Below are 21,226 nucleotides of genomic sequence, written 5' to 3'. Positions count from 1 at the left end.
AAAAAATATATTCCATTGTGTGTGTGTATATGTATATATGTGTGTGTGTATTCATCCACTGATGAACATTTAGGTTGCTTCTGTGTTTTGGCTAGTGTAAATAATGCTGCAGTGGACGTGGGGGTGCAGATATCTTTTCAAGTTAATGTTTTCATTTCTTTCAGATAAATACCCAGGAGTAGAATTGCTGGATTTTACAGTAGTTCTATTTTTAAGTTTTTGAGTAACCTCCATACTGTTTTTCATACTGGCTGCACCAACTTAAATTCCCACCGACAATGCACAAGGGTTTCTTTTTCTCCACATCCTTGTCAACACTTGTTATTTCTTGTCTTTTAGATAATAGCCAGTCTATCAGGTTTGAGGTGATATCTCAGTGTGGATTTTTTTTTTTAATCTATGCATTCTTTTTTTAAAAAATAAATAAATTATTTATTTATTTATTTTGGCTGCGTTGGGTCTTTGTTGCTGCGCACGGGCTTTCTCTAGTTGCAGCAAGTGGGGGCTACTCTTCATTGCAGTGCGTGGGCTTCTCATTGCAGTGGCTTCTCTTGTTATGGAGCATGGGCTCGAGGCACACAGGCTTCAGTGGTTGTGGCTCGAGGGCTCTAGAGTGCAGGCTCAGTAGTTGTGGCGCATGGGCTTAGTCGCTCTGCAGCATGTGGGATCTTCCTGGACCAGGGCTCAAACCCATGTCCCCTGCATTGGCAGGCAGATTCTTAACCACTGCACCACCAGGGAAGTCCCCTCAGTGTGATTTTGATTTGCATTTCCCTGATGGTTATGAGCATCTTTTCAAGTACCTGTTGGTCATCTGTATGTCTTCTTTGTAAAAATATCTATTCAGATCCTCTACCCATTTTTTAATCAGATTGTTTGTTTGTTTGTTTGCTATTTCATTGTATAAGTTATTTACATATTTTGGATATTAAACGCTTATCAGATATGTGATTTGCAAATATTTTGTCCCATTTGGTAGATTGCCTTTTCATTTTGTTGATCGTTTCCTTTGCTGTGCAGAAGCCATGTAGTTCCACTTGTTGATTTTGCTTCACTTGCCTTTGCTTTTAGTGTCAAATCCAAAAAATCATTGCCAAAACCAATATCAGGGAGCTTACTACCTATGTTTTCTTCTAGGGGTTTTTGGTTCTGGTCCTACATTCAAGTCTTTAATCCATTTTGAGTTGATTTTTACATATGGTGTAAGATAGGTGTCAGGTTCATTCTTTTGCATGTGGCTGTCCAGTTTTCCCAACACCAGTTATTGAAGAAACTGTCCTTTCCCCATTGTATGTTCTTGGCTCCTTTGTCATAAATTAGTTGACTGTATACGTATGGGTTTCTTTCTGGACTCTGTATTCTGTTCCATTGATCCATGTGTCTGTTTTTATGCCAATATCATACTGTTTGAATTACTATAGCTTTGTAATATAATTTAAAATCAGAAAGTGTGATGCCCCCAGCTTTGTTCATCTTTCTCAAAATTGTTTTGGCTATTGGACTTGGTTTTTGACTCACTTACTGTAGTACCAGGTAGAAAATGCAGGGTGAGTCTTGCTCAGAATTTGGCAGCTCGGTTTGTATGTGTGTATATTTGGGGCACAATGAAGAAGGGATGAAGCAATATAGGGTGATTGGGATTCCAGGCCTAGTGTGGTTCCACCTACTAAAAGTAATGGACAGTTTCCATGACTTTGACCAATTGACCCTGGTCAGCAAGTGGGAAGTATATGCAGGAGGGTTGGTGGGGCTGGTAGAGTGATTCTTCCATCAACCTTTTAGTTTCCAAAGATCCCATGTACTCACTGGCTTCATTAGAACCTTGTGCTTTTGTACATACCCTGCACTCAAGTACCACTGTCTCTTTGCTCATACTGAGCCTGCCCCAGGGACACCTTCCCCAATCCCACTCACCTGCCCCCTTTCCTCTCTGAGTGGCTAAACCCTACAGTCACTGGAGCACAAAGGTCAACTAATCATCTCCTTGTCTTCAGGCAGTAGGGTCTCTAGTCATTCCAGTTTGCCCAGCACAGAGGGATTCTCAGAATGAGGGACTTTCAATGGTGAAACTGGGACAGTTAGTCACTCTGATTGTCAGACAAGGGAGACATCTTTTACAGCCCACTTCAGATGGCTTCTCTTCCAGGAAATGTTGCCTGCTTCCTTAGCTGGGAGCAGTCTTTTTCTCCATGGAACATCTCCTAGTACATTATTTATGCCTGTCCTTGCCTGAACTCCACACGCACCTCTACTCCAGGATTTGAGTGAATGAGGCTATAGTTGAAGGATGTCTTGCTGTTGTGTGTCCTGTATGCATCAAGTGAGGGTCAGACTAGGAAGTGGCAGCAGGCTGGGTGACCTACCTGAGGACTGCCATTCAGCCCCTTTCCCCCCCAACCCCGCCGCAGAGTGTGAATTGCTGCAAAGCTGGCTTAGATATCACTCTTTGAAACATTTAATTACATATAGAGATCTTCAAGGCTGTCTGTCACCTCCCAGGGAAATATTTCTTTTTTCCTGCTCCTTCTGAAGTTGGCTGCTTGGAAAGTAATGAAATTGAACTGAGGATGAAGGAACCAGGAGGTGTAGGCATTACTGTTAGGGAGACGCAGGATGAAAGAGAGATGGGGGTGGAGGCGGTGACAGGGAGATGGAGCCGGGGGAGGGGCAGGGCGTTAGAAGACTTGTTCACAGAGAGTGAGATGCAAGAGGTGAGAAGAACTAATGTTTCAGGAAGAGAGGGAAAGAGAGAGAGATGGGAGCTGGGCTGGGGAGGCACCAAGAAGGGGAGGAGGGTCACGGAGAAGAGGGGAGGCACCCTGGAAGAGACGGGGCCTGGCTGAGAGGAAGAGAGAGCCAACCAAGAAGAGTTTCAGCAAAGGTAAATTAACTTGTGGTTCCAGACTTTCAGTACCGGAGAGGGGGCTCTGGAGAGGCATGGTTGGAATGGAATGACCCTGACTGGGAGACTCATTGAGGAAAGAAGCTTCTGAGCTTGGATGATTATTTGGGGGTGGAGTGGGGCTTGGCAAGGAGCTGATGGAGCTATGAAGCGCCACAGCTTCCGTCCAGAAACCCCTTGCCGCCTCCTGTCCAGGGAAGAGCAATGCAGAGATGGGAAGGCTGTTTCCAGCCCCCATCCCAAGCAGAGTCCACGGGGATCCCTCTGCCCTGACCCGCTCCTCTCTTGCAGGCTGCGACAGCGACCACTGGGGCCCCCATTGCAGCAACCGGTGCCAGTGCCAAAACGGAGCCCTGTGCAACCCCATCACCGGCGCCTGCGTGTGTGCCGCCGGCTTCCGAGGCTGGCGCTGCGAGGAGCTCTGCGCACCTGGCACCCACGGCAAGGGCTGCCAGCTGCCGTGCCAGTGCCGCCACGGCACCAGCTGCGATCCCCGCACCGGCGAGTGCCTCTGCTCGCCCGGCTATACTGGCGTCTAGTGAGTAAAGCCCGGGGCGGCTGGGAGAGCAGGATCAGGAAACACTTGGAGGGTCAGGATAGTCCTGGCTGTAAAATCTCCTGCGCTCTGACCCCAAGTCCTGCAGAGGCTGAACGCCCGGGCCTCGCCCACACCCTCAGATCCCTGTTGTCCAAGCCCCAGGGTGGACACATTGTGATGGAGGCTCTCATGGCCAGAGGAGCTGGCTAACCTCCTCCCAGGAGGCCCTCCCTGGTCCAGGCCCCAGACCTTAGTTTGGAATTCTGATCGTAACCCAAATGCCGTTGTTGACCCTTCCGGGCCATTTGAGGCAGAGCGGGGTGAGGGCCCTGGGCAGATATCTTGCACAGATTCGGGGAGTTTACTGCCCCTGTTCCTCTTCCCTTACCTTCTCCCCTCAGACCCCAAGCAGCCCCTCACTCCAGTTCCCTGGAGACGGAGGGTGCATGGACAGGAGCCCTCCAAGACTGCTCAGTTGAGACCCCTTCAGAGGCAAGATTGAAGTTCTCCTCCCCACCTGTCAAAGGCTCAGTGGCCTCCCCAGCAGCCCTAGATCCTGAGGGGACACCCAAGGACTCTGGCTGCAGATACATCTTGGATGGATGTTGTGTGTCCCCTGCCCCAGTGTCTGGCCACAGCTCCAGGGGCAAAACATTGGGCTAAGGCCCAAGACCAAGACCCCAGGCAAATCTTTCCCTGCATCTCAGCAGTGATAGTCCCTGTATAGAAGCCTGTTGTGGTAGCTGAAAGCCTGGAAGAGGGTGGAGGCATGCCCCAGATTCTCCCTCTCTCTGAATTTAGGCAGAATTTGAAGACTGGAGTCATGGCTACGTCTCATGGCCTTTGCTTGTCCTGTTCCTTCTGCCTGACATGCCCTTCCTCCCCTTCTCCTGGTGAAATTAACTTCACCTCCAAGACTCAAGTGAAATGTCTCCCTCTTAGGGAAGCCTTCCTCAGCTTTCCCTCCCGGTAGAGCACGCTTCTTTACACTAAAAGCACTTAAGTCATCCCGCAAGTACTGGTCCAAGCACACAACCTTCCAGTTCATTGTATCTGAGCCCTGTTTTCCCTCTCCTGGCCTTGTGTCTAGTATGGTTCACACTGACTGTGAACTCACTAACTTCTAGGGAGCCTGGGAGCCTTGGGACCGGCAGCACTAGGGCCCTGTGACCTGATCTGCATGCAGCTGCCTCTAACGCCTCTGCTTCCCCACGCAGCTGCGAGGAGCTCTGCCCACCTGGGAGCCACGGGGCTCACTGTGAGCTGCGCTGCCCCTGCCAGAATGGGGGTACCTGCCACCACATCACTGGCGAGTGTGCCTGCCCCCCAGGCTGGATGGTAGGTGGACCTGCAGGATCTGGGTGGGGCTCTGTAAGAGGTCTGAGCATCCCTCACATGTACCCTGGAGGGCTAAATTCCTCTCGCAGCCTGAATACCCTGCCTCCTCTTTATGGTCATGGGCATCATTAGACACTGCCAGTTGTGTCATGGACACAGCTTTGAATCCCAGGGCTCCCATCTAAGTGCTGTGTGACCTGAAGCAAGTTACTTAACCTCTCTGAGCCTGTGGTCCCTCATGTGCAAAGGAGTTGAATTATTCTCATAAATTGTCTCTGTCTTTCAGCATAGGGACTCACTTGAGCTGCCACGGGCTCTGAAATGTGGTGAAAAGGGCATGGCATAAAGATTGGGGTGGTGCAGAGGAAGGGAGAGAGCAGGGTATGAATCACCTTCATTTATAGAACTTCAGATTCCCAGCCTCCAACCTCTGTACTCACACACATACACATATTCTGATTCTGTGGGTCCCAGAATCTGTATTTTAACAAGTGCTCCAGGTGATTCTGATCCAGGTCTCTTGTCTAGGAACCACCATTGTGGGAAAGGGCGATGAGATTTATCACATCACATCAGGCCTCACATCCAATGTTGCCCTGAAAAAAGCCCTCAGCTATTCTAGTCTCTGCTTCCCCGTCTGCAAAGCTGGCATGAAAACCGTCAGCCCTGGGACTTCCCTGGAGGTCCAGTGGTTAAGACTTCATGCTTCCAATGCAGGGGACGCGGCTTTGATCCCTGGTCAGGGAACTAAGATCCCACATGCCGCGTGGTGTGGCCAAAAAATAAAAAAATTAAAAATTAAAAAAAACAAAAAAAACAGCCCTGCCCTTCATAGCAGCATGGTTGGCAGAAGGCTCAGATGAGGCAGTGCACATCCATGTGCCTTGCAAGCTCTGGAGTGCTCTGCAGTTGCTTTTTGTATGTCCCTGGATGGCACAGAGAAGCCACAGCCTCCTTTTAGCCAGTATGCTCCCCCTGTCAGTGTCCCCACCCTCCACAGTCCCAAGCCCCTCAGAAGCAGTGAGTCACGGAGGCTGACTTTCCCGTTTCAGGGGGAGCTCAGTGACACAGCCGCCTGCCTCCCCTGGAGCCTGAGGCTTTGCAAAGCCAGGAAGGACAGGGCTGCTGAGCAGGAGTGGGATCTTTCAGGAGGCTGTGAACGACGAGGTCAGGGTGTGTGTGTGGAGGGGTGGACAGCAGGAGGGATGGCTGCAGGGCCTATTGAGGTAGGCAGAGATTTGCCAGAGTTTTTCATTTTTTGGTTTTTTTTTTTGCGGTACGCAGGCCTCTCACTGTTGTGGCCTCTCCCGTTGCGGAGCACAGGCTCCGGACACGCAGGCTCAGCTGCCATGGCTCACGGGCCCAGCCGTTCCGCAGCTTGTGGGATCTTCCCAGACCGGGTCACGAACCCGTGTCCCCTGCATCAGCAGGCGGACTCTCAACCACTGCGCCACCAGGGAAGCCCTATTTGTAGACTTTTTAATGATGGCCATTCTGACCAGTGTGGGGTGGTACCTCATTGTAGTTTTGATTTGCATTTCTCTAATAATTAGCAATGATGATCATCTTTTCATGTGCCTATTGGCCATCTTTGGAAAAATGTCTGTTTAGGTCTTCTGCCCATTTTTCGATTGGGTTGGTTTTTGTTGTTGTTTTGTTTCTTTTTTTTTTTTTTTTTTTTTTTGCGGTACGCGGGCCTCTCACTGTTGTGTCCTCTCCCATTGCGGAGCACAGGCTCCGGACGCGCAGGCTCAGTGGCCATGGCTCACGGTCCCAGCCGCTCCACGGCATGTGGGATCTTCCCGGACTGGGGCACGAACCCGTGTCCCCTGCATCGGCAGGCGGACTCTTAACCACTGCGCCACCAGGGAAGCCCGGCCCCCTCCTTTTTTATGCTCCATTTAGCCATGGTCCTCTTTAAGCGCAGCTGGTTTCCGGATTTTGACAGAACCATTTGATCTAACCAGTCCCGAGAGGAGCAGGACTGTTGCCTCACCTCATCTCTAACCTTCTAGATGCCACACAGCCTGAGATCCCACCACACTTGGAGATACGCTTTCAGGTGACCGTAGGGCAGGTGTGTTAGGGCTGTCACAACAAAGTAACACAGACTGGGTGGCTTAAACAACAGAAACTTGTTTTCTCACAGTTTTAGAGGCCAGAAGTCTGAGACCAAGGTGTTGGCAGGGTTGGTTCCTTCTGAGGCTTCAGTCCCTGGCTTGTAGACGACTGTCTTCTCCCTGCATCTCCACATGGCCTTCCCTCTGTACCTGTGTGTGTCCTAATCTCCTCTCCCAATGAGGACATGGGTCATATTGGATTAGGGCCCACCCTAATGACCTCATTTTAACTGTATTGCCTCTCTCAAGCCACGTTGTAAGTTGCCAGGGGTTAGGATATATGAATCTAGAGGGACACAATTCAGCTCACAGTAGCAGGAAAGAAACCATAAGACCACAGCCCTCTCAAGCTGATACTTTCCTCCCTGTCCTCTCCCCCTACCTCTCCCCAAAAAGCTGTTCTTCTAACCAGTAGTAACCAATTAATTATGTGGTTCTCCCCCATGCTTCTCTGTCCCAGGTGATACTGGGCTCCCACCACCTGTATGTCCAGTGTCTGCTTGGGTTGAACTAATATTAATGAAGGGCCTGCTCATCTCTAATACTAATGAAGGTTCCTTCACATCTCTAATCCCACTGACTCTTAACAACCACCTGGGAGACTGGGAGTTACCACTCGCATTTTCTAGATGAGGAAACCGAGGCTCAGAACGATCATGTGACTTGTTCTTGCTCAGCCATCTGGAAGGAGGTAGAACTAGGGGTTGAGCCCAAGTCCTGACCTTGAGTCTACCATTCTTCCCACCACACCAGACAGCAGTCCTTCCAAGGTAACAGATTCCTTCAGGCCCCGGGAGCTCGAGCCAGAGGAGGGGCTTAGGGTTACAGGGACCTGGGGTGCTGCATTTGGGGAATACTGAGCAGGGGCTAAAAGAAGTGCTTGCCCTCCTATCCAAAAAAGTCTCAAGGATGTTTGATTTCCCCAGGAAGTGTTGAAAGGAAGCAAGCTTTCCTATTGGCCTCTTTAGGGGGCCCTGGTCATGTCTCAGAAACTGAAGAGAAAGGGAGTCTGCAGTCTAACAGGATGGATGGTGTATATGGGCGTCTGTGTGTGTGTGTAGGTACAGGGTACCCCACAGTGCTCCGTGATGGAGAGGTAGGAGGTATAAGCAGAGCCCCCAGGATGGCTCAGAATGTTTTTTCAGGGTCAGAAGGTCCTGGTCCAGGACCGCAGAAGACTGGCTCAGATGGTGGCCAGAAAGACTCATCTCTTCCCTCAAGAATCCCTGGAGCTTGTGGGGTACAGTGAGAAAGGCAAGCCCAGGTAACCCCACCACCTCCAGGAAGAAGAGGGACGCCCTCGTCTGAGCAGCATTTCCCTGCCCCTCTCCTCACATACACACTCATCCCACCGCCCTGGGCTGCTGCCTCTGCTGCTCGGTCCCCCATCCCTGCCCCCCACAGCCCCGCACTGTCTGACTTACTATGTGTAGAGGAGACATCTGAGCGAAAAGTCCTCCCACTTAATTCATTACAAGTAAATTGGATGGTATTGATAGATGACCCGGGTCAGCAGGATTTTCCTGCCTAAACTAGCTTCCTCGGGGTTGGCAGTTCCTGGTGCTTCATAATTGTGTGTTGAACTAATTGATTAATTAACTATGGGAGAATCCTTGATCTCCATAAGAAAAATGACCATCTCTGGTATGGGAGAGGCTGGAAGGGCAGCAGGAGACAAGAGTAAGTTTAGATTTCTGTCTGATAAAGATCTAAGAGTCACATGTATAATTGAAAAATTATACACAGTATCTAATACCACAAGGCTACTACTGGAGGGAGGGGAAAGCAGTCCTCTGTACCCCCCAGACCTGCCACGAATCCCTCTCCTGAAAGGTCCCAGCTTCAAATCTTTTAGGTGTCTCTTCTGGCATTTCCCTCCATATTTCTACGTAATGTGCTTTACCGCCATCTCCCAACTTGCTAGAGCCTCGTTTCAAATATCTGGTGATCCCTGGCTTCCTGTTCATGTTTTACCATGATCTTTGGAAAAGCTGGTTGGAAGCCTAGGGGGCAGGGGGAGATGCCAGGCTTGTTGACTAATGGGACTCTCAAATATCATTACTTATAGGCCTTTCTTCTCAGTGTCCCCGGAAAGGAATCCGCCAGAACCCTGCCAGAGGGAGTAGAGTCGGGTCACTAGCATCGTAGGAGCGGAGCAGGAGAAGAGAGCAGAGGGTCTGTTCAGCAGGCAGGTCTCAGGCAGGTCCCCATTTCTGTTGCCCCACTCCCCTTAGCTGTGCTTGGTGTCCCTGTGTCTGAAACCTGTATGGATCAACCTCCCTAAAAGTAAACTGTCAGTCTTGGGAAGTCACTTGGCTATTTGAAATGGGAGTAAAAATCTGGGGTCTAATTCCCTCTTTTATAAACTTTCAGACCGTCCCCCTGTTTCCCCACACGTGCCCCTTGGCCTTCAGAGGCCCCTGGTGTCTCTGATTCCTGAGCTTTTCTGAGCTTTGTCTTGCAACGTGTGCTCTGCAGACACTTGGCATTGCTGAGAAAACAGAAACCCCAGCAGTTTCTGCTCCTCTATCTGCCGGTCCATCTTCCACCACGTGACACCTCTTGTCCTCTACGGTCCCCTCTCCCCTTCCTTTTCTCCTTGGAGGTCTGTACATTTCCCCCCTTTACTCTCCTCTTAGCTGGGTTTGGGAAAGAATTAGAGATAAATGTGTGTTTCCAGACCACCATGTTTAATCACACCGCTGCTTTGTTTTTCCTCAGCACTTTATTGTGTACCGGTGTGAGGGCACCTAGCACCGTGCACTAGTTACCTGTTTGCTGTCTCTCTCCCTAGTAGACTGGGAGGAGAGAAATTGAGTCTTACTCATATTTTCATATCCCTAGTGTCTAACACAGGACCTGGTATACAACAGGCACTCAATAAGTGTGTGCTGAATAATTAGATGGGCCAATTGGCCTCAGTCTGCCCATCTCTAGCTTTGAAGCCATGGTGTCTCGCTTTCTATGCGTCTGTGATTGGGGAGAAGGTGCCACTGAGGGAATGGCGTGGTCCCTTGGGCTGTAGCAACTGTGCTACTTCTAGAAGAAGGTGGCCTCAGGATTGCATCTCAGCAGCACCACCTCTGCATGTCTTCCCTCCTGTGTTTCAGGGAGCAGTGTGTGCCCAGCCCTGCCCACCAGGGACATTCGGCCAGAATTGCAGCCAGGACTGTCCTTGCCACCATGGAGGGCAGTGTGACCACGTGACTGGGCAGTGCCACTGCACAGCCGGATACATGGGGGACAGGTAAGGAAGCTGTTAACTCTCGTCCTTGCTGTACATAATACTCCTTTTCACAGCAGCCTTGAAGAGAACAGCTCAGCTTTACCGGTCCATGGCCTTCTTCTGCCAGCTTTCCTGTTCCTTTCTCAGAAAGCATTCTGAGTCCTTCTGCCAACCCATCCTTCCTGGCCCTCAGCCTGCTGAGGGTACCCACCCCCACCCCCAGCCCAGTGACCCAAGCCCTGAACTTGCATTGACTCACCTGCGGAAGCGGGTGGGCACCTACCACCACTCTCTACTTGCTGCCCACCTGGAGAGAGGCAGTGGCACCGATAAGCCAAGGAAGCTGAGCGTGCAAACTCAGTTCACACATTCTGCACAACTGCTTTTAGAAGTGGATTTTTATTCCTGACGTGAGTTCTGCCAACGTCAGTTTGCATCCTCTGAAGGCCTGTGGCCTGAGAGCAGACCGATCAAGGGCACCAATGTCCTGGTATCAAACCAGCCTTGCAACCTTAGTGGATGACCCACAAAACACATAACAGAGGGACTACCAGACGTGCGCACTTGCCAGGGTAAGAAAGATTCCACGATGATAGGGCAGGCGCTCTAGAAGGAGTGGAAACGACAGCCAAGGTGTCTGACGGTGAGTGGATTCAGAGCTGGTGGAGGACGTTTGTCCAGAGAACCAGGGCAAGTCCCCTCCCTCTCACTCTGAACTACGTGTGTCTCTTTGAGCAGAGAGACGGGCAGTAGAGAGGAGGCTGTCACACCATTGCCTGCTTCTGTGGGATCCATGCTTCACCTCTGGCCCTGGATTTTGTTACTCTGCTTCCCCTGCCCAGGTAAGAGCAGGAAGCAGGAAGCAGGCCTGAATTAACCAATGAGTCCTTCTGGCTCTGACCAACATAATTCCACCCCTCCAGCTCTCACTGGAGTCAGCCCCAAGTCCTCAGTGGTCCAGAAAAGAGATTTTCCGTTTTTAGCTTTGCGCTTACATACCCCCAGCCTGAAGTCTTTTAAGCCAGATCTGATCTCTTTGTGAGCCAGTGTTCATCTCCGTGAGCATCCCTGGCACAGAATGCGGGGTGTGGCATCTGGGGATCCATCCCTCTCTGACCTCTGTTGGAGACCGCATCTCTAGGCGGAGAAGGGAGGCAGGACTAAAGCACTGAGCCATCTTCCCATCCTCACCATCTCCCTGGATAAGTAGACATTTGGGATGAGCCAGCAGGGACAGGAGCCGGAAGACCCCAGAACCAGAACAGGACCCTTTGTTTCCGGCCACTTTCACAGGAGAGCGAATACAGCCCATTCATTGTTGGAGACAAGCGGGCCCAGGGTTCCAGCTGACTGGACCCGGCACCAGCGGATCCAACCTCATTGGTGCCAAGATGTACCAAATGGAGAAATACCCCTCGTCCCTCTTGTTGGGGCCCAGCCCATGATCCTGAGGCAGAGAGAAACCCCAAAAGCCTCGGGGTCTTCAGGCAAGCTTCATCAACCATCTACAGATGAAGAATTCCTAGAAGGGCCCGGTAGCATTTGGGTTTCCCACCTAAACGGGCTGCCTGGTGTTTAATACTTTGTAAAATTGGCTCCATTTATTTTGTAGGTGACAGCTGCAGGAACCCACCCCACATCATTGCGAGCATATTAAAGTTGAGTGGGTGTGATAATGCAGGCCTCCCCGGATAGGCAGAATCCAGTGCAAATTAAACATGAAACGTAATGAGGGTTTTGCAGCTCATTTTGTAATTTAATTGAGCAATGTATCTGGTTGTTAATGGCAATATCGGACACGTAAGATTGATATGTTGCAAAGGAAGGATGTTTAAGTAGAAAACTAATTCCTGCTGTGATTACCCTTCTGTTCCACAGGCCCCATCATTAGCGTGCTTTGTGTAAAATTCATTAGCAGTCGTTGCTTGATCTCTAAATAAATAAGTTGTTTAACTTGTGGGTAGAAAAAAAAAAGAGGCTGATTATGTAAATGGATTAGGTTGTCAATATTTCATTTCTAGATTCTTTTTCCGGGGCTGTGGAGTCAGGAGTCAGTCCCTTTGTAAATATGATGGGGCAGGACGTGCCCTTCAGAGAAGGGAGCTCATTGTCCAGGGCTGTACCCAGTCCTGCTGCATGGGAGGGAGAAGGAATGTTCCAGTGAAAAGGAGGAATCCGGAGGTGTCTCCAGGCTGGGGTTTCTTCCCCTGGTGTCTGAGACATCCAGGAGAGGCAACCTGAGTGACCTCTGGGGAAATCCATTCTGAGGCAGAACAGGGGCTGGCAATCCAGGCAGCAGTCGTACAGCTCTTCACCTCTCTGTGTCCTCCCCTTCCGCCTTGGTTTTCCTCCTCACCTCCTCCATCCTACTCTCTCCTCCTTCCTGTCTTCCACCTCACATTCCTTCTCTCTCTATCCCCTTCTCTCTTTCCTCTTCCTCCCTCTCTTTTCTGTTCTTTCCCTTGCTGAGGCCTCAAACTGACTAAAATGCAGCAAGATTTGTAGGAAGACGATCTGAGTGTGGTGGAAAACACTGCTTCCAACTCAGGACTCACCAAGAGTTAATAAAGATGCTAAGGCTGTATTTTTTTTTATTTTTTTTGCTGTACGTGGGCCTCTCACTGCTGTGGCCCCTCCCGTTGCGGAGCACAGGCTCCGGACGCAGCAGGCTCAGCGTCCATGGCTCACGGGCCCAGCCGTTCCGCGGCATGTGGGATCTTCCCAGACCGCGGCACGAGCCCGTGTCCCCTGCATCGGCAGGCGGACTCTCAACCACTGCGCCACCAGGGAAGCTAAAGGCTGTATTTTTTTAAACATCTTTTATTGTTCCCCTCTGCCCTGATTATTGTAGAAGATATATAGAAAACCTGAAAATGGGAAAACATAATCATTAAACGACTTGTAATTCCTCAAGTCCACTCCAATGTTAATATTTGGAATTCTTCCCTTTGAGCTTTTTCATGCCAGAAGGGATCTGTTAGGAGAACTATAGAAAACAGTATTAACAAGAGTAATAATAAGAACTAACACTTCTTACTGAGCCCTTACCATGCATGGGGCACCTTTCTAAGGGTTTATACACATTGCCTCATTTAATCCTCAAACACCTGGTGAGGTTTAGTTATTATCCTCCCATTTTGTGACGAGGAAGCAGATGTCAGAGCTGTAAAGTCAGTTCCCCATTCTCTGCACCTTTGAAGCAGTGTGGGGATGCGGTTAATCCAAAACCCCAGAGTCCATAGGCCATTTCTGTTCGTCTGTCTCTGGGACGCAGGGGTTGCCCATCTCTTTTACCCCATATGCCCCCAGGTTTACCCCTTAAGTTGTTGCTGTGACGATGAATTTACATCCCCTGGGGAATATCCCTGGGCTGGGGTGAGGGGTGTTGGGCACATCCAGGAAGCTAGGCAGTCAGCAGCAGAGGTTACACCCACCCACAGAGGACCCACAACCGATGGATGTCAGTTGATGAGTCAAATAATGATCATTATGCTGGGAGTTCCAACTCCCAGGCCCCAGCAGAGGCAGGACACAAAGGGGGCCAGGTCCTCTTCTTTGGGGGGCTCACCGGCTGATGGAAGAGGCTCAGCCCCTGCCTTGAGGGAACCCCCCCGTCCAAGGAAGAGGAAATAGTCCCTGTCTTGGGGGATTCTTCAGTCTGATGAAGGAGGATGCATCTTGTACTCATGGGGAAACTCGACACTGGTGGAAGAAGATCGTCTCCCATATGGCAGAGAGACTGTACATCTGTCCGAAAGACTCAAAGAGCAGAGACAATGAGTAGAAATAAAATTACCCCATTTCATCAAATCTGAAATGCCACCGATTGTGAGATGCATCATTAGTTTATATATTGCTAAGCATGAAAAACACTGAAAATTAAACTATGACATGCCATCAGTTATAAGACTTAACTGGCTTCAGAGATGTTAGAATATATTTTTAAAACAAGGTTTGTTGTTTACTGGGTACAGAAGTTTCAGTTTGGGAAGATGAAAAGGTTCTAGAGATGGACAGTGATGATGGGTGCACAACAATATAAATGTACTTAATTCCACTGTACCGTACACTTAAAAATAATTAAAATGGTAAATTTATGTTATACTTATTTACTGCAATCAAAAAATGAAAAAAACCTACATAAAGCCTATAATCAATGAAATATGATAGTATGAACTCAGTCCTGGGGACTGAGGGGAACTGGCATGGAGGAGGGAATGGACTGGGGTGACTAAACCACGGAATACTTCCTGGAGGAGGAGAGGAAAGAGGGGAGGAGACTGTGAGGAGGTGCAGCACACCAGGCCCAGGCCTGGAGGCAGGGGCGGTACGTGCTGGGTGGATCTGGAAGGGCAGGTGAGGGGGCATAGCCTCACCCTCCTCTGCTCTCCCGCAGGTGCCAAGAGGAATGCCCCTTCGGGACCTTTGGCTTCCAGTGCTCCCTGCGCTGTGACTGCCACAATGGGGGTCAGTGTTCACCCACCACCGGTGCCTGCAAGTGTGAACCTGGCTACAAAGGCCCACGCTGCCAGGAGCGGCTGTGCCCTGAGGGCCTGCACGGCCCAGGCTGCAGCTTGCCCTGCCCCTGTGATGCCGACAACACCATCAGGTATGAACGATCTGGGGACAGGTGAGCGGGGGACAGGGGTGGGGTGGGCCCTGGTGGGGAGGGGGCTGTCAGGGCACAAAGCCCACCTCCAGCCAGATCATCCAGGCAGGCAGTGAAAGGGCTGGGACCTCCGCAATCACCTTCACTGGCCAGTCTGATGAAAAGACGTAGGCCAACCTGAGACCCCACACACAGGAGCACGAGGGAACTTGGTGGCCCTCAGGGAAACAGGGCAGGGATGGGTGGGAATGCGGGGGGCTAGGCTCAGGGTACCAGGGCCCTGGGGGCGTGGTCAGGAGAACTTTTCGCTTCCACAGAGTCTGCATCTAACCAAGCCCTTTACCAGCCCCGAGGGGCCCAGAGACAGGACCACCAAGGCAGAAGCAGGGGACTTGAGCCACAGAGGGACAGTGTTAGAAGGGACCTTAAAAACTGGTATGGCTGACCTGGGGCCTGCAGAGGGCTGTCCCCTGGGGCCGTGGCTAGAGTGGTGGAGCAGGAGGGACAGAGGGCAGGCCCACAGGGTCTTGGCTTGGGGTGGCCTCTCCCTGCATTCTGTGTCAGTGGTTTTTTGGGGGTTTTTTTGTGGTACGCGGGCCTCTCACTGTGGTGGCCTCTCCCGTTGCGGAGCACAGGCTCTGGATGCGCAGGCTCAGCGGCCATGGCTCACGGGCCCAGCCGCTCCGCGGCATGTGGGACCTTCCCGGACCGGGGCACGAACCCACGTCCCCTGCATCGGCAGACGGACTCTCAACCACTGCGCCACCAGGGAAGCCCTGTGTCAGTGGTTTTTAATCTAGGACTGGGATTATTTATCTAGGGATATCTGTATAGTTTGTCAGCGAGTGATATTGCGCTGCCATTACGGTGACTGTCATGGTTCTATATAAATGCCCTCCATCTGTCCCTCTAATGTTGCACGTTTTTAGTAGTTTGGAAGTTTTGTATATTTATTGTATTAACAGAGTGTCATAAACTAAAATGTCGTTTACTGGATGTTTGTATAATTTTAAATACTGTATTAGCACTTCAGAGGCAGAAATTATGCTGAGGGCTTAATGTATATACAAATAACCACATTTGATTTTTAAGAAATCATCTGTGTATAATTCTATCATGTGCTACTAAACAAAATAAATAATATAAAAGGCTCAGTTAAAAAAAAAAATGGGGCTTGGGGACATCTGGGCTGAAGCCGGCCCCAGCCTTGCTTCCTGGAAGTGGAGACGCCAGAGCCGCCCTGGGCCACATCCCCCAGCTCCCCTCACTGCCTGCTTCCTGCACCAGGTGGCACCGCCCTCTGGTGATAAATGAGGCTGTCAGGCCCCAGATTAAAGCTTCAAATGAGGCTGTCAGGCCCCAGATAAATGCTTCCACAGCTCTCTATGTGGCCGCCTCTTATTAGGATGGTGCAAGGTGAGGGGAGTCTCCCTTCTCCCCTCAGGCCTGCAGGACAGTTCAGGGCAGGACCAGCTGCCCTGGGCAGTGGGTGGCTTCTGTTGGCAGGGCAGAGAGAGATACCTCTGCTTTGTAGCCTTGTCTCTGGGACAGCCAGGACCTAGCCTCGGCCCCTCTTCATTTCCAGCTTTTGATTCTCCACACACCACCCAAGGTCCTCGGGTCACTGTAAGCAGAGGCCTCTTAGAAAGTGTCGTGGCTTTGACAGAATCTGTCCCCAGTCCTCAGTTCCTGGAGCTAAGTGGCTCGGGCAGTGCTCTCTGCAAGGGCAGAGGGTTGGGAAGGAGACCATTAAGAGGCGGCCTTGGAGCCAATGGAACGGGCTATATATGACTTAAGCATTCATTCGCTCAGTCATTCATTCAGCAAACACTGAGAGCCTGCAGAGCCAAACACAAGAAAGAAAGGGTCCCTCAGCACGAGTCCAGCCCTCAGGAACTTGAGTCTGGAGCACCTACCCACACTGAGGACCTCCTACCATATTTCTTCAAATACAAGACAACACCAGTAGTGAGGCACTGCTTTATTTTATGTACTACTAAAACTGAGCCAGGACATACCATTGACTGCCTAGCACATCCATCAGAGATCTGAAAATGTGGGGCAAAGTGCATCTTAGAATCAATGAAATATATGCGGCTGGCCCTGCTGGGTCCCAACATGTACTCAAGTAACTGTGACCCAGGGCTCTGTACAGAAAGCACCACAGGAAACCGCTTCACTGGTCAGGGAAGGCTTCCTGGAGGAGGTGGCTTCTAGGCTGGGTCTGGAGGGTGGGGTGAGAGCTCCAAGACTCTAAACACGGGGGTCCCACATGGCTGGTCGGGGGACTGGGCAGCTGCCTCAGGCTGTTCCACGGGTGAGGGGCAGCATCAGGAACCCCTACCCCTGCGGGGATGCCAAGGGAGGACCGTGTCAGGGACAGGAAGCTAGGCTGCCACTGAGGTCCAGTGCAGGGAGAGTCCCTGCCACGGAGATCCAACCAACCCCCAAATTAAAGAGCTATTGTTTTCTCCCCATACCCAAGCAGCCGTGCCCTGCATAATTTATCCCTCCTCTGAAGGAGTCCTCAATGCATTATTAATCTGGAAGGACTCCCTCTTCTCCGTCGCTAATCTCAGCCCATTCAATATTGATGATTATTTGCTTTACTGTCTTTAACACGTGTCACATTTCAGGGGTTGGGAGGCAGTAGTGCTTCTTAAGCGTGGGGACCCCGAGAGTGCCTGGCAGCCAACCCCCCAGGCCGGGTTCCCCCGTGTCTGCTTGACTATCTCCTTGCAGGGAGCTGTGTCACAGCCCGAGCTTGTGGGTCTCTGCGGCCTCAGCCTTGCACGGAGCCTGGCACAGAGCAGACCTTCAGGAAAAAGAATTGCTGAATTCATCTTAAATCGCCCATTCCTCTAGGGTGGCTCTGCTCCCGAGCTGATGTCACCCTATTTCTAAAATATATTTCACCCCTTTCCCTTGGCATACGGCCCCAGTGACTGAAGCCCCGGACACTCACCGAATTTTTATTTAGTCTAACTCAGGGTTTCTCAGCTTCGCCACTGTTGATATTTTAGGCTGGATAATTCTTTGTTGTGGACAGCCATCCCGTGCATTGCAGGATGTTTAGCAGTATCCCTGGCCTCTGCCCACTAGATGCCAGTAGCAATACCCCAGCCCCAAGTTCTAACAACCAAAAACGTTTCCTAGGTGGGGTGGGAGGAGGCAGAATTGCCCGAGGTTGAGAGCCTGTGGTCTCACTGCACCTCTCTCAGGCTGCACTTGGCTTTGTTCTCAGGGACACAGAGAACAGCTCTCTTCCTCTCTGTGGGCACAGGTCACTCCTTTCTTCCTGTGAGCCTTTGTCCCATTCTAGAGCCTTCTCTCAGGATCCAAGAAAAGCAGAGGGCTGACTCTAGGACTCCTAATCCCAAAGCAGTTAAGCTGCAGGTTCTGGGTAGGTCTGGGACCCCTCAGTCCTGGCCTTAGAACTACCTCTCCCTGAGTCGGTGTCCTGATACGTGTACTTCTCCTCTGTCTTCGTTTCCCAATCTGTCTATCGCCTTTTGTCAGCCCAGTGGGGGGTAAAAGTTTTCTTGTGATCTTTGAAAGTGAAGCTTCCACCGAGCTGCCTGAGAGAGAGTGTGGGATCCCCAGAAACCTTGCCTCATTTCCCCGCGGGCTTCGGCAAGAGCTTGCAGCAGAGCCCCTCCAAGACAGCTTGCCAGGAAGGCCTTGAGCATCTTTCCTAGAGAAGCAAAGTCTTCCCAACCCCCAACCATAGAAAACCTCCTCAGCTAGCCCCAGCCTCTCCCGGCTCTGTGCCCCTCTGGAGGGGCTGCTTCAAAGAGAGGTTGAACCCACGTGCCCTGGGAAGGAAGAAGTGGCTGGTGAAATTCCCCACGCTTCATTCCCTTTATAAATGCTTTGCAGCACACACAAAGCAGCCTCCTTCCTTCATAAAGGAATAACCTTGAGAAAGTGAACACCTGTGTGTCAGACCTCGTCCATGTCCCCTCCACAATTGGATTGTCATAGACGAATTCCAGCAGCCATGAGAGTGGATTACCTTTGAAAGATTTGACTTAGCCACCAGGTGCAGCATGGATAGCAATCTCAGAGCAGCCAGGAAAAACTGGCAGAAAATTCCACCCTGAAGAGATTCCTTTATTGTTCAGCTTTTGGCTCCTATTAACTTGTGATTAATCTATGTCTGAGGAAAATGGAGAAAGGTGAGGGGGGGAAAAAAAAAGGCAGAGCAAAAGCCAAACCAGCCTAAGCGGGAGTCACTTGGCTGCCATGTGACCCAAGGGAATGGCTCTGCCACCAACGGGGCAGGGAGCAGGGTACACCAGGGAGAGGGAGATGTGACAGAGGTGCCGAGAGCACGGCGACGGCAGTTTTCAGTTCTAATCGCTGAGCCAGCGATCATTCCCCACCCTCTTTTCAAAGGGATTTTGGAGTTTCTATAATAAGTGACAAGTGATCGAATTAAGAAAACAGAGGTGTTTTGTTTTTTAAAATAGAATTTTAGGGATATGAAAGGAGAGAGAAAGAAATTATCTCAGGTTTGGTTTTGAGCTTTCTGGTTTCTCAGAGTAAAAAGGTAAAATTGGCGTTGAGACACACCCCTAACATCCAAAACACCGGCGGTTAAGACGGCAAGAAGAAACGCAGGAGAGCTTAGAGGCCAGCGTTCGCCAGCTCACTGTGCGTCTAGTATGCAATTCACAGGGTGGTCTTCATACCAGAGCAAGGACCTGTAACGAGAGAATCTCTTGAAATAAGGGCAGAAGGACAACTGAGACTTTTCAGAATCCCAGGGGCCGGACAGAGCTGATCGCGGCCACCAGCGCTGCCGGGTTACTTCCTGGGTCCAAGCATGTCAGTCTCCACGACTGTGACCGAGCCAGTCCCTCTGACCCTAAACCCAAACCTCAGAGGAGACCCCTGAAAAGTTGGAACCGAGAAAGGCCATGCCTTAGGGCTTTTCTGGGAGTGTTGGGGACAGAGGGGAGCACCCCACAACTATCTGGCTGAGGGTCAGGGCCACCAAGTAGGGGCCCCCTGCCCCACGACACCCGTGCAGGCCGCTATTTCCCCTTACAGTGTGGGACCCAGGGAGGAATTTATCTGGAACCATAGAAGTCAGGAAGTCTTCAAACATCCATTCTTTACACACATTCTTTTTTACATATTATAATTTTTATCACTTTTTATCTGTTTATGAATATAATAGATGCTCAGTTTGAGAAAGTCAGAGAATACATAGAAATTTAAAGAAAAAACTCAGAGTCACTCATAATTTCTCGATCCAGGGGTGAGTACAAAAACCATTTTGTTGTAATTTGTTCATTCTTCATCCATTTCTGATTCACTTTGTTTTCATATTTTAGATCATGACTTCATACACAATTTGCTTATTTCACTTACCCTTATGTCGTATCATTAAATAGACTGGAAAACATTTGAATACTTCTCTAACATGCCTTCACATGAATTTATCATAATTCATTTAACCAGTACCCTGGTGTCAGAGGCAGCATGAGGCAGTGACCAGAACATGGCCAGACAGACCTGGGTCGGAATCCTAGCTGCCACTGAGTTAGTGGTGTGACCTTGGGCAAGTCATATAACCTCCAAGTGCCATTTGAAAAATAGAGGCTCTAATGCCTAACTCACAGGCCTACTTGAAGATTAGAAATATAGGTGTAAAGTACCTGGTGCTTTAATAGCCTGGCCACATATTATTTATGATTATATAAATTGCCCCCATGTTTCCACTGTTATAAATAATGCTTTGGGGAACATCTCCATGCATAAATCTTTCTCTACAACTGTGACTATTTCCTTAGGATAGATTCTTAGAAATGGAATTATAAGACCAAAGGGTCTGAATATTTTTAGGACTCCAGATATATAACCCCACATTGTTTTCCAGAAACCTTTACCAGCATTGAGCATTATCCCTTTAAAAAAAAAAACCAAAAAAACTTTACCATTTTGATAGAGAAAAAGTGATATCCAGTTGTTGTTTTGACTTGATGATTAATGAGACTAAACATTTTCCAAAATGACTATTAGCTACTTGTACTTACTATTCTGGAACTGTCTGCTCCTGTCCATCCCTCGTTTTCCATGAGAAAATCAGGGCTCCCGGAAACTGGCTGGGCTTCACACAACTAGTTTGTCCATTACTTCATTTGGCAAATACGTATTGGTATCTTCATGGTGCCAGGGACCCTGCTGGCCATTGGGGTACAATACAGAAGTGAAATAGACAGACAAAGGGCCCTCCCCCATGGAGCTGCCACCTGGTGGGGAGACAGGTGATAAACAAGTCAACAGACAGAAAATAATTACTCGTAGTGAAAGTACTGTTCATTCCCAAATATTTAATTGGGCAGTGAATATGAGCCAGGCACTGGGGATCCACCAATGACCCAGGGAGACAAAGCCCATATCCTCGTGGAACTTAGCAGAACCAAGATTTGTACGTAGGCTTCTCTTGCCAGCCCAGAGCATGTGCCATTGGACCATATCCCTT

The 21,226-nt window shown here is 50.1% G+C and overlaps 1 protein-coding gene across 3 annotated transcripts in view; it reads left to right on the top strand.

Moving 5' to 3' along the window:
- The window catches only part of MEGF11 (multiple EGF like domains 11), a gene marked incomplete at both ends in the record, with an annotated part of 235,534 nt that overhangs the window by 153,594 nt on the left and 60,714 nt on the right, over window positions 1-21,226 (top strand). For all 3 annotated transcript variants that reach the window (XM_082649571.1, XM_082649570.1, XM_082649572.1), the window contains 4 exons: window positions 3,194-3,440; window positions 4,658-4,778; window positions 10,009-10,145; window positions 14,521-14,733. In XM_082649571.1, the coding sequence (XP_082505697.1) occupies window positions 3,194-3,440; window positions 4,658-4,778; window positions 10,009-10,145; window positions 14,521-14,733 (718 nt within the window). The remainder of the gene's footprint in view (window positions 1-3,193; window positions 3,441-4,657; window positions 4,779-10,008; window positions 10,146-14,520; window positions 14,734-21,226) is intronic.

The sequence above is a fragment of the Grampus griseus genome (genome assembly GCF_964374135.1).
Source record: "Grampus griseus genome assembly, chromosome: 2".
NCBI lineage: Eukaryota > Metazoa > Chordata > Mammalia > Artiodactyla > Delphinidae > Grampus > Grampus griseus.
Note: the sequence above shows the minus strand (reverse complement) of the source record. Positions and strands in the feature narration are given on the sequence as shown.